The sequence below is a fragment of the Hesperophylax consimilis genome, chromosome 24 (assembly GCF_061612785.1).
Source record: "Hesperophylax consimilis isolate HC1 chromosome 24, BYU_Hcon_1.0, whole genome shotgun sequence".
NCBI classification, from domain to species: domain Eukaryota; kingdom Metazoa; phylum Arthropoda; class Insecta; order Trichoptera; family Limnephilidae; genus Hesperophylax; species Hesperophylax consimilis.
Genome location: NC_142859.1, coordinates 19,820,753 through 19,834,518, shown reverse-complemented (window position 1 = coordinate 19,834,518; position 13,766 = coordinate 19,820,753). Strand labels below are relative to the sequence as shown.

Below are 13,766 nucleotides of genomic sequence, written 5' to 3'. Positions count from 1 at the left end.
TGCAAATCCATATTAGATCAGTCAATTGTCTTCTAATTTTAAGTGTATTAATGTTGAAGTGGTCAAATCGTACGTAGTACCATCTGAAATGGTCAAGTAGACTACATTTGAAAGTTAGTCATTCATCCAAGAATCGAAGCTCACGACATCCAAGCTCACGAATTGAAACTGATTATTAATAAAAGTTTAATATTACGCAAAAACATTTTTTTTGTATGTCAGCAAAGAAACGAAAAATGTCAAGGATGGGTTTTTTTGGAAAATTTGAACGATACTTCAAATTTTAAAGCTAATTTTCAAGTACTGTGAAAGATTTTGTCAAGTTCTGTTATTTTTTTAGTTCTGTCAATCAACTAGCCTATAACGATATAATAACAGAACTTGAATAGGACTTTCGCAGAACCCAAAAATGAACGATGAAATTTGACGAATTGTTCAAATTCTCTGAAACAACCCGTCCTTTGAATAGTTATATCTATATTAAGTATATAGGTATATATGGTGATCGCGCATGAGTTATTTAATGCATCAGTGCTCACATATTGGCGTGTAGGATACTTGATTGGCAGTAGTACCAGCCATCTAGCCAAGGTCCGAAACTCGAGACGTCGAGACGAGTAACCGACCGACCGACCTTTCGACCCAAGATAAACTTCTATTTAAGAAAACACTACTCGGTAAAGTTGGTTAGACTGAACTGGATGTTCTAGTTTCTAAGCTTGTTTTATTAATTATTTCACATAAACTTCCATAAAACCAAACAGGGATGATACTGTTATCGTATCCTCTTATTAGTATTCATGCATTTTCACCTTATATTGTAATTCTCACCATCTCCTTGAAAGCACCCCTGGCCGGAAGGTTGCAGGGGTCGGCAGCGGCTGTACGGTGGACTGGGAACTGGTTTAAGACTCTCGCGGTAAACGACTCCAGGACACTTTACTGTGTGAGGTTTTGTTCGGGAGAAGGGTTGCAAACAACGCCGTGAAACTTTTTGATTCGTTTAAATTTAGGATGCTGCCCGGGATAAAGTTAGAGTGACCAACGTTAAAAGGGAAGACACCGAATGAATTTTCATACTATTACCTAGTACAAATCGGTTTTCGTTTACAGATATAATACATGTACTCGTTTTGTCTCAAATTTAATGCTTTGAATAAATTATGCAACTGTGTGAAACTTTTTGTCGCAATCGCAATTCATATCCAATATTTTTACTGTTTAACGGTTATTACCTATGTAAAACATTTATAAGTAAACCATAGATAAAATGCGAGAAATAATTCACCAAAAAATCTGCCTCAACACAGGTTCGTCCAGTGAGGCAGATTATGCACAACTTAAAATATAGTATATTATGCCATATCTATATAACACTCTTATACACGTGTTTACTTTTTCTTCTATTAGAAACTGCTCTATTATTGTAACATTAGTTTTTCAACAATGTCATTGTTACTAACTTACATATAGGTATTTTACTTACTAAATATATAATATATATTCTGTAATTTTTTGATGAAATAAATAAAATAGTACTCAGTTTTTTCGGAGATTTTATCATCTGTTTTAATAGGGTATTCTCACTTTTTTTAGTGTCCGAAAAAAATGATAATAATTATTGTAATTTATTTTTAAAATATGTCAACGAACACAATATTTCGCCATTTTGAGTTTGCCGTCAAAACGAAACGTTCGTTATTATTTTTACGGATGGCGTGTATGACGTCACATCGACTTATGTTTGTAGGGGTAATCTCGGATTCCGATGGCAGCGTTCTTAACAGGCAATATACGCTATAGCCAAATTTGACCGTTTAGGTATTTGCGCTCATAGATCGTTCTAAAATCAGTAATTTATTGTGAATTAAAATTTTGCATTAAAATGAATAAAAAAAATTTGTTGAGAAAAAATCTCAATAAAAAATACTGTGCAAACATTTCAGCGTCTTGCCATATTTTTTAAAAATGCAATTGAAAATATCGAATAACGTAGATACTTTATATTCGATTTATTTAAATTGTTTTATTTCTTTTAAAAACATTTTATAAAACTACAATATGGAATCGTGGCTTGGGGGGGTGCATATAAATCATCCCTACTCCCACTGGAAACTATTCAAAAAATACTAATAAAAATCATCTTAAAAAAGCCATATTACTACCCAACTATAAATGTTTTTCAAGATTTCCCGGTTCCCCCACTTACAAAAATTTATGACAAAATTGCACTTCTACAAATACATAAAGATTTCTTTAGTAAAAATAATTTACCACAATTGAATATTAGCAAAAGAATAATATCTGTTGGAGGACTAACCGTGCCACTAGCACGAACCACAACAGCACAACATCACTATATATTCAAGGGTGTAAAATTATTTAATAAATTACCCCTTGATATACGATCGGAAGAAAACTACGAAAAATATAAAAAAAAAATTAAATTAAAATACTCTTGTACCACCTCATAACTTTACTTATTGTTTAGAAATATGTTTTTGCCTTTTAAATTCTTTGAATCATTTATTAACTAACCTATATTTTTATTACTTTTATTGTTATTTTTTGTGTTATTTTTTGTTTTATTACTAATATTTTTTGTTTAATTTAAACAAATGTAAAAATATTTTTGTTGTCCTCTCCTAAACACAAGCAGCTGCTTTATTAGGAGAGTGATTGATATATTTTTGTTTATATTGTTAAAAAAATTGTAACCTTGTTTATATGTTTCAATAAATAAAAAAAAAAAAAAAAAAAAAAAAAATTTGAAAATTATAATAAGGAACTAGATAAAAAAATATTATTGCTAAAAAACACTAATTTTGAATATATATTTTATTGCATATGATTAAATAAATCGTGAATTAAAACGATTAGAACCGTGAGACACTTAAACGCCCGACGCGGGTTCTGACAGCACTTAAACAGCTACCTCACCTCGGGATTATTGAAGAGTGGGAAGAGGAGATGGAGCGGATAGCGAATGGAAACATATCTAAGATAGGGCTGTAAAATAGTGTTTTTTATTTGCTGACAATTAACAATTGATCAAATATATTTTTAATACTATCTTACAACCCCGTCCTATAATATATTGCTATTCAACGTTCTTTTCGTGTCCTTCCCCTATTATTCACTAATCCGTAGTCACGCCCACCCCCCACTTCAACACCTGACATGTGTTTACCCATTTTGATTTTGTAATATTAAGATAGTCTATGTTTTGCCCTGAGAAATTAACCTATAACCCTGATATTAATATAAAAGATATGGTGGTTTAAAACAAAGTAATTTTGTTATATTTAATTAAAATATAATAGGTTTATATAACTTTGACGCGAATAAAACCCGAAAACTCCGCACCAAAATCATGTTAACTTACCTCTCCACTGCAAAGTTTCTGAATAAGAAAGATAAACATTCCGGCTCTAACTAGAGTTCCTAACTTCAAAGATATCATCTGATATTATTAAAGATCCTTCTGTTTCTTTATGAGATTAAAATGATAACTCATTATTTGTAACAAAAGAAAAATATTAAAGTTTCAAAACGAAAAAAATGTCGTTCCGCGACTGAGCTCTTCAAACGATTCGTTATACCTACTTGTCCCATGTCGTTAGATTTTTAACGAATCCGTTACGCTTCGTTAGCGGGATCCTTATTCACTATCTACCTTTTTACAGGGGTGGACAAAAATAAAATATTATGATCGAGAAAATGAAAACGAATCAAAATAGATTTAAATCTTTATCTTATTTATTTATTGACTTTTACACAAAACAAGTATTAGAAAATTACATCAGTGAATTAGAATTAAATTAACAGAAATAAAAGTAATAATAATTGATACCCAGCTTCATGAAAGGGTTATGCAATTCAATGTATCCATATTGGCACAAAATCAAACAATACAATATAAAAAAAAAATAATTAAAACAAAACATACCAACGTAATACTAGTGCGTAAAACAAAGACAGTAAATAACAAAAAACGACATTAAAAGAAAAGTAAGGTACCTAAAAACAAACAAAAAAAAATTAAAATTATTATAGTAAATAAATTAAAATGTCAAAGGAACTGAATTTATTTCAAAGCCTATGAAGTCTATGGACTGGAGAATGAGTGAAATGTTTTTTTTAAATAAAAAAACATAGAACAACTCTGGAAATGTGAACACGGAAAATAATATGAATTCTTGAAATTTAAATATAACGATTTTTAAGAAAAACAAGAGAAACTAAACATAATGTTTTGTGCAAAAAGATACAGAGACATACATGGCAGGTTACTTCGGATTATATTACAGTTTATCAGTAGTTTTGTTATGGAAAAGATAAGATTTTGTACGCTTTCGGCACCGGTGCATAATCAAGACACACGCCAAACGTGCATCCAACATATGTACACTGTTTACATTTGCAAATGAGAACGGGTCGCTTCTACAAGTCGTTCACGTGTTCAACAGCTCGGATATGGAACGATTTGCCAGGCTCTGTTATTTCGCACACCAACATGTTCACTCCTCCCTCTCCTCAAAAAGACTCTCCACACAGCATCCCCATAGATGACATAGGCCCTCAAATAAATTATTATCCTCAGGGCTTCTTGTGTGGTGTTAATGTAAAAGAAAAGAGAACACCATGCTAAAAACACTGCATCAGTAATATTATTTTAAGGGTGTTTATTTGCCTCACGCACCGCCCCTGTGCACAAGTGAACTTATTCTGTCTGTAGACATCCGTTAGAAGTCGTTATCTCATAACGTCGTTACATTGTAAAGAACCTTTTTGCTACGTGGAGCCATATTCATAGAACGGCGCAAGATTTTCGTATTGAAGACTTATTGCATTAAAAATGGAAATGTTTTATTGCAGTTAAATAAATGATTTCTTTCTTTCAATGGCGTAACAAAAAACGAGTCCATTGCGTTATATAAGATAAGATAATGATTTTTCATTTTTGAAAAATTACTCGTTTAAAATTGTACGATGACGCTGGAATTGCGTCACCGTAATTTGGGACAAAAAAATGCGTTAGACTTTTTCTTTTCCAGGAGACTCGTTATTTGACAAGGATATTGCGCTACCCCAACCAACACACAAAGTAGTTGCTAAATTTTTGTACTTACCAAGATGATGATTTTTTGGTTTTATGTCCAGTGTGGCCCTCACTTGGGAAGAACTTTCGATTAATCACAAGTCACCTTTTTTCACATGAGCTAATGCATACAATCGGCAAGCATTGGTGCTACACATAATAAGAGTAATAGGGCAGTTTTTTCTTCGGTCTTTTGTCGATGACGATTGGATTTTTACTTGCCGCACTTCTTTCAGTGCGTGCCTGTCATGTACCAAAATCAAGCGCGAAGTTTGAATCCCTGCTCCTATGGTTGGTGGGAGTAGAACAAAGCTGATAATGCCAGAAAAATGACAAGCATCATAACGAAACAAAAATATTAATAGAGTGAGATGAGTGGCTATGTTTTTATTTTATTTTGTTGTCGGTATACTGAAGAATTTATACACTAACTAATCATCACGCCGTTTCCCACACACTCTTTAAAATGGTCGTCAGTATGTGAATTTACTACAAATACGCCTCGGAGATCTCATTTCTACAGCATTCTTAGTCTGCTTTAATTCTTTATTAGTCAATTTCACACTTCACTGCCACACAAAAGAGTATCAGTACACCATTGGGGACTGCTACCTTTGTTGTTCCTACATTCTCCCTTCTTTAACTTGAGACGCATTATTTAAATGATATTATTTACCCCAACCCTATTTTAATATGACTGCAGCGCGGATAAGTTCCTGCATAGCTATACAATCTTTATAAATATTTTGGTCTTCATTTGATTTAGCATTTCTGAAAACGGGACATTTTGGCGTACCGAAGCTCTCCTCGGGGACAACGGGATACGGGGTACTGAAAAACGGGTTCCGTTCAAGACGGGACGTTTGATTATGTTATCAAAATCAATCAAATTAAAGATCATCTCTTCTCAGTTTGGTGATAAAATTCTCAATAATCGAGAATGTAGAAAGATGAAAGGTTTACATAATCAAACGGAAAAGCAATAATATTTAATATGTGTAGAATTATAATTCATTGTTTACCCACGATAAAAAGATCTTACATTTGATTGTAACGATTATGAAATCAACTGCTTTGACTACCGGAATAGAAATACATTGTGTTTGAGTGAGTCTTGAAAATTATAATGTTTTACTTGAATCATGACTAATCATGATAAATCAGTGTTGAAACAAAATTTTATGTCTAAAGAAAATAAAATCTTTATTATAAAAATTGAAATAATAGTATTAAGTAGAATACTTTTATAAAGTACCTAAGTATATTTGTGATGCATTCCAGGATGGTTGATACTCTCAGTGTCGCCCTGGTGAAAAACTACACGAAGAGGACTAAATAACAATTATTACAAAGTGACATGCCTGTATACTGTCAGATTCATTTACTAACAAATCACGGAAAGGTAGACCGTTACAACGAGCGCCACCTCCCCGCTCCTCGTGACTTGTTTCCTTTTTTACCGATTGGCTCGTCTATCAACTTGAATGTCTATGGTACTGAAGTGAATTTCCGGAAATATATTTGAAGCATCTTGATTGACCGGTCAGTGGCTGAGTTGGCATTGCGTCTGTTAAGTCATTAAGCCATCACAATACAAGCAACATTTTCCGTTTACTGTGGTGGTAGTGGGAGATAAATAAAAATATATTTGAAGGTTATTCGTTACTTGCGAATGTTACATTCTCTTTACTTATTTATTTTATTTATTAATATATATAAAATTTTGATCACACAAAAGCATTTATCATTACGTATGAATATCTCTGCTTTGAAACGTTTACATTTTTTCTGTAAATACTCGTAAAATGATGTTTTCATTATAATATGTTATTTTTTATATTATTTTATAGAAACAAGTATATTTCGATGTTGAAAAAGTGAAAAAGCTTTTAAAATGTCGTTTAAGAACTTCGCATCAATCTCAAATATAAATCAAATAATATAAAATATTCATACGTTATTAATAAAAACACGGCAAACGTTTTAAGATAAAATTGTACCTTTAAAACATGGCGCTTTAAAAGCTGTACGCTTTTTTTAATAATGTGTTAACTGTTAATCAGAAATCTGTTTGTTGTAAGCAATAAAAACTCTCGGTTCCTTCTGGCACAATAAATCGAATATTAAGTTTCTAGATCAACGCACACATTTCTTAAAAAGCCTTTTCTATCGCGAGCAGAATCCTTTTATTTTCAATTGTCAAAAATAACTAACTAAAAAAATAAACTATATAAAATAGGTTTTTCCTGAAAATCATTTTACAGATATTTTGAATATATATATAAAATCAATTTTGTTTATAGCCATTACAAGGTAATGGACTTCAAATGATTATCATCTGTTCGCCATGCTACAAGAAAGTATTGTTACTTCTTATAATGCTACTGTATAAGACTATCATTGTATCTGGGTCATTATGCGACTACTGCTTTGGTGTTATTTGTTATTGTAAATCAATTATCTAATTTGAACACATATTATTTAATTTTTTTTTCGTTTTTCGTATTTATGTAAGATTATAAACAACTCTTGATTACCATTTCAAGCAACGTTTCAATTTGGAATGGTGGTCTTACACCAGGGCAATACTGAGAGCATCTTCCATTCTGGAACGTGCCGCAAGTACACTATATATAATTTTATTAATTAATACATTGTGAGATAACATCAATTCACCAAATAAAATTTACTTGCGCACGCCAGGATTTGAACCAGCGATCTTCGGATTGCTAGTCGAGAGCCTTACTCCTCAACCACGGAGGCCATTAAATTAATATTATTAGACTTTGTGCTTTTTTTACTTATTTTCAATCAATATGAGTGCTATTTCAAAAAAATATAGAATCTTATAGTTATATTTCGTAACTTGGTCATATAATATATTAATTGTACAACACTGTACCACTGTACTACTTAAAGAAAACGAGAACACAATATTTCAAAGCTCCTGGTTTGTGGTTGCAAACAAACATGTCTATTATCCTCTCATTTCGAAAGAAGAAATGTAGCTTATTCATCGATTCGGACAAGGAAATCGCAATACATTTAAGGCTGTTTCTTTCACCTTTTGTTCAAAGTATATTGTTTCCTCCCGTGATGAGTTTTCCCAAAGATAAATCGTTGTTCCTTGACGGACGTCCATTAAACAAAGCATCGGTTAATACCTACCTACCAACGGTTTCTTTAAGTTTCCTACTGTTTGCTACTTCTTACTAGTACATACCATTATTTTTTTTGAAAATAACAACCCTTGCAAGTCTTAAATAAATAACAAAAAATCCGTCTGATGCATGAAATTTGTCAAAAGAAGCAACGCTTGAGGGCACGATGGAGTTCCGATACCAACCCTGTTGAGGAAAGCCGATATCAAACTGAATATGATCCTTAAAACATTCGGCTTTACTCAATAAAAACCACTACACATTCGTTAAACGGTATTTTCGTTACACATTGTATAAAGACTATAAAACTTAGATTCGAGTTGGTACTATTAAAAATATATTTAACTGGGCGCCGAAAGAACTGGCAACGTTGGATTTTCCGCTGACTGACTTGTGAAAAGTTGGGCCATTTTGGACACATTATTCTTTGATTGACTTTTAATTTAGTAAGAATTCTATGCAAGTGATGTTTTTTTTTTTTTAAATGTTTTATATTTGTAAAGGTAAATATAAATCAAAGAAAACAACGTTTACATTGTGCTTACAATGCAAATACCTTTTTTGCTGTTAATATTCTCTGGGAGTTATGATAATATTTTTTAATCATTTTTTTTATTTTATAAACTTGATTAAAAATGAGATGACAGTTTTCTTGCAGATTTCCTAACTAAATGTGTTTTCAAAATTTCACATCCCTCAATTTTTTTAAATGTGTTCACTTTTTCAATGCATGAAATTTAAATATTTTAATATAAAAAAACGAAATCTGAAATGTATATTACGATATTCGATGTGAATTTTCAAGTTTTTACAATCAATAAACAACCCTCTTTGGCTGTGTTAACGATGTATATATTTTTCCATGAACCATTTGACGTCAGTTTCTGTATTAGTAATGTTTAACTAAGGCCGAATGTGTGGAAAAAGTGGAGATTTGAAAGAAATGACCAAAACATCTAAAAGCGTTTTAGTCGTACGATTAGGGTTGAGATGACCAAAACATCTAAAAGCGTTCTAGTCGTACGATTAGGGTTGAGATGACCAAAACATCTAAAAGCGTTCTAGTCGTACGATTACGGTTGAGATGACCAAAACATCTAAAAGCGTTCTAGTCGTACGATTACGGTTGAGATGACCAAAACATCTAAAAGCGTTCTAGTCGTACGATTAGGGTTGAGATGACCAAAACATCTAAAAGCGTTCTAGTCGTACGATTAGGGTTGAGATGACCAAAACATCTAAAAGCGTTCTAGTCGTACGATTAGGGTTGAGATGATCAAAACATCTAAAAGCGTTCTAGTCGTACGATTCGGGTTGAGATGACCAAAACATCTAAAAGCGTTCTAGTCGTACGATTAGGGTTGAGATGACCAAAACATCTAAAAGCGTTCTAGTCGTACGATTAGGGTTGAGATGACCAAAACATACTAAGAAATATGTGTATTTGTGCGTATCGATGGTAACGCGATAGGTCACTGAAAAACAGCGATTTGACTTGCTTGCGCATATTAATCATTATTTCCAAAATTTAACAGTTATTCGTTAAGTGTTTCAGTGTGTTATTTGTATTATGATTTTCATTTCCGAGATCGAAAATCAAGTTTGAAACATGTTGTATGCAAGCAAAGCATCTGTGTAGGTGCCGTGCTTACATCAACTTATGATGCGATGTACATAACTCATCGGTAAAATTACGCATTGTTTCCGCCATATAATTTACCACAAACTAAACAAAAAACTTGTCTACTTCGCAGTGCGCACGCGCCAGCCTAACTTCATCTCTCTTTCACACAATCTAATGCATGTTTTCTTCTTTAACAGGCGGCTCTTGCATCAGGGGCACGAGCGAACTTCCAGCAGATATTGTGGGGCAGTTCCACGCCATCTGACTATGACATATACAACAACAACAACGGGAACAGCAACGGCAATGTTAGACAGAGTCCTCCGGGCTTGGAAACCAGGGAGACTGCTAGGACTGGAACACCCTCGTACTCTGACGAGACTGGACCTAAGGTAGGACTTTGATACTATTTATTTTAGTCTTTGAACTAGTTATCAGTAAGGATCGGAAAGAATCATAAATATGGGCATTTAAAGACATCGAAAATTGAAAAATGCAAAGATTTATAAAAAAAATCCAAAATACATTAGCACCAGACAGGAGGCCCTAAAGAAAATAATTTTCCTCAGTGTCTCCTGTCATGTGATCTTTGGGGATGCTGTATGGAGGGTATTTTTAAGGAAACCAAGGTAAATTTTGAGGGGCGGTATGAATAAAGTGGATTTGTGAATCCACTGCGGTACAAGGCTATTGGTCGAGATAGTACTGCAAGAGGGGTCAAAAGGTCTCCTCCCAATCCCGCCCCCATTTTTATAATTGCATACCAAATTATTTTTTGGTATGCAATTTTGAGCTTTAGCGAAGGTAATTTATTTCAATAAAAGGAAACATACTTGGCATTTAAAAAATAAAACACAGTAAACAGAACAGTACGAAAACAGTGATACAATTTTAAATTAAAATTATTCCCTACTTTTGATTTTAAGGACAGTTAAAATTAACAGTAAAATTATTTTCAAAAGTTTTCCGGGAGGAAATTATGCCTTTTTCAGTAAACTTGTTTGAAATCGAAAAACTTTAAGTGTGATGGAGCGGTAGAGAGATTGTCAGTCAGATCGTCAATAATAACACTTTTAATTTCATGGTAATTGTTAGCAAAAAAAATTATAATATAACATAGCTGCGTCAAGCCGTGATCCCCAAGAAGTTATGGAGATAAATGAAGATTTAAAAATTTGAATGGGTGTCGGAGCTTTAAGAAACCTTTTATAGAGTTAGTAAGGTCATTTACTGTGACAATCTGCCGTTTTTAGCGTAAAATACAAAAGTTTGATATAATAATGATACTGATTTTTTTTACGAAAAACGGTGAAAAATTGCCCAAAATAGAGATTTTATTTTTTCCGGACTCAAGTTATCAGTGTATCGCCCTACCTGTCGTAAATAACTCGTGACAATTATAACATCATCTTCACAAGAAAACACTGTCTTTATTTAGCCTAAAACCTCTTATAATCAGGAAACAGTGTGTAGGGCGGCCAGGAGGCCAATGTCACCTCAGTTCTGAACATGAAGGGGCAAACTTGTACATTAGAGACATCTTTTGAATAACTCTATAAACTATACAAGCTGCTAACACTAGAGCCATATATGCTATGTAGCTTGAACTATCACACTACCCTTACATATCGTCATCGATTCTGGATGGTGAACGATTGCGTATGTACGTTGTAAAATGCAAACCGGTGAAATTACATTTTTGAGAAAAGTTCACGAGTTACAAAACGGAACCAAATAAGAAACTCAACGATTCGGTATGTGTTTAATATAGATCCCTGTTACCCTTGATAGAAAAGGTCGTTAATATTTGAGATGTTCGTGTATTTTATTGCAATTAGATTTAATTGACATGAAGTTTGCATGGGTTAGAATAGTTGAGAAATTACGGTAAACTAATTTGAGAAGTTCGACGCTGGACGATTAAAGGCTCACGAAAAGAAGATGATTTTAAGTATTTTCTTATTTGATTTGATTATCACATTTGAATCAGTTTTTTTAAGGATAATTTTAATTGCAGAAAAACCAGAAGATGAGCATGGAAAACAAGTTAAAAGAGGAAAACATAAGTTTGAAACGAAAACAATTGAGAAGTAAGACGGTTAGGGAAAGGTTTGATATAAGATTCTAATATTGACTGTTGTGAAAATGATGTGATAAATGTAGTTTGTCGATTATAAATGGAAGGGACAGAAAGATCGACATATTTCACAAAAACTGACTTTATCGATATGTCAAAAATATAGCAAAACAATATAATGTCTTATTAAATTATCAATGTTAGCAGGGTTAAAATAAAACATGTTTATTTTAATTGTACAACCTTTTGTCCAACACAAAGAGTTTTATTTGATGAATAAAAAACTTTTTATTTGCTAAAGTAAGACGTGGAAATAATCATAAACGTCAAAAGATCACTCGGACTAATGCATAGAACATTCTCGTTAACTCCGGCAATACAATCTGTCACAAAACAAGACAATCATCTCGCCATATTCCTTCCTTTGTTTTATTCCTCTTAAATAAAACATTCCGCCCCTGTGTACACGCGGTCATCCTCCGCTCTCTATTATGGAAACTGCCAATAAAATTCGTCGGGAGAGATAAAAAGGGAAAAATAAAAAAGGGAAAGATTCCCCGAATTCGCCCCTGGGGGGGCGGATCTAACCTAAGGGTAGAAACGAAGCAATACACCCCCGGACTGCCTTGTAAATCACAAGTATAAAAACACTATCAGCTTTATCTCTGAAACTCGTTGTAGAGTGTAGACAAGCCGAATTGATGAAATGATTTAAACATGATGGAAAGTTGTGATTGATGGCTGTCTGGCAATTGTATATAACACGTCAAATTATATCCTTTATTTGACTTTGCTAAACCATATTTAATCTGATTTTTTTATGTAACTTCGTTGTCTTGTCATAAAAATATAAATATATATTATTTTAGCAATCAGATTACCGTTAGTGAAAAGCCAAATTTGGTGAACTAAATTAGACAGTATTGGTTTCGAAAATCTCAAATTAAGCTACATGGATGCTGTAATAAACAAAAATAATTTTATATGCACTTTTTACAAATTTCTAAATCGACCGACAAAATTTTTTATTTTTATTTTGAATAGGCAAACAAAAAGTTACAATATTTTATTAGAAATGGTAGAAAATGTAAAATAATTATACCGATAATAGGTTTTCACTGTTATTTCTTAATTATGATTAGAAAATACAAAAAAGATTACAATACCTACGGAGATGAGATGGATCTAAATTATGGGTAAATTATGGATGTAAATTTTGTAGAATTATATGTTTTGTTTGATTTTTTTTTAATTTATTTTAGGTTTAAAGACGTGAAGTTCTGATTCAAACAAATCACACTGTAGAAATTCATTACATTGTAATTTTGGGAATCTAACAACCGGTAGTTGTTTAATTATTCAGGTTATTATTTGTGATGTAAAGGAAAAGAAAAAAAGTGGGTGTGTCAAGCCTACGCAAGACAGAAGTGAAACTTCTAGTTTCAGCTGATGCTTGGCGTGGCGCAGTTCGCTGGTGTCTGAGAGAGAGGAAAGAAGAGAAGAGAGAGAACGTTCGTGAGCGGCTCCCCCACCTCAACAAGGTTTCACTTCAAAAATGCCACAGCCGAGAATCGAACCTCGCTTAACTGATTGAAAGCCAACCACGCTGAGCACCAACTGTAAGCAAAGCCGCATAAATTGATTATATTATGTAGGTTCTGAAAATATGAGAGCTTGTTATGTTTTATAATGTTACCTACATCACACCCAAAATATAATATATTTTTAAAAATAATGTACAATGTACAGAAATAGAATCCCACACAAGATCGCGTAGTGCGCTCTAGCGAACGGATATTTTAT

The 13,766-nt window shown here is 32.8% G+C and overlaps 1 protein-coding gene across 4 annotated transcripts in view; it reads left to right on the top strand.

The window, feature by feature from the left end:
- nolo (ADAMTS-like no long nerve cord) overlaps positions 1–13,766 on the top strand; it is a 789,822-nt gene that overhangs the window by 524,146 nt on the left and 251,910 nt on the right. For all 4 annotated transcript variants that reach the window (XM_089646552.1, XM_089646553.1, XM_089646550.1 and 1 more), the window contains one exon: positions 10,084–10,278. In XM_089646552.1, the coding sequence (XP_089502678.1) occupies positions 10,084–10,278 (195 nt within the window). The remainder of the gene's footprint in view (positions 1–10,083; positions 10,279–13,766) is intronic.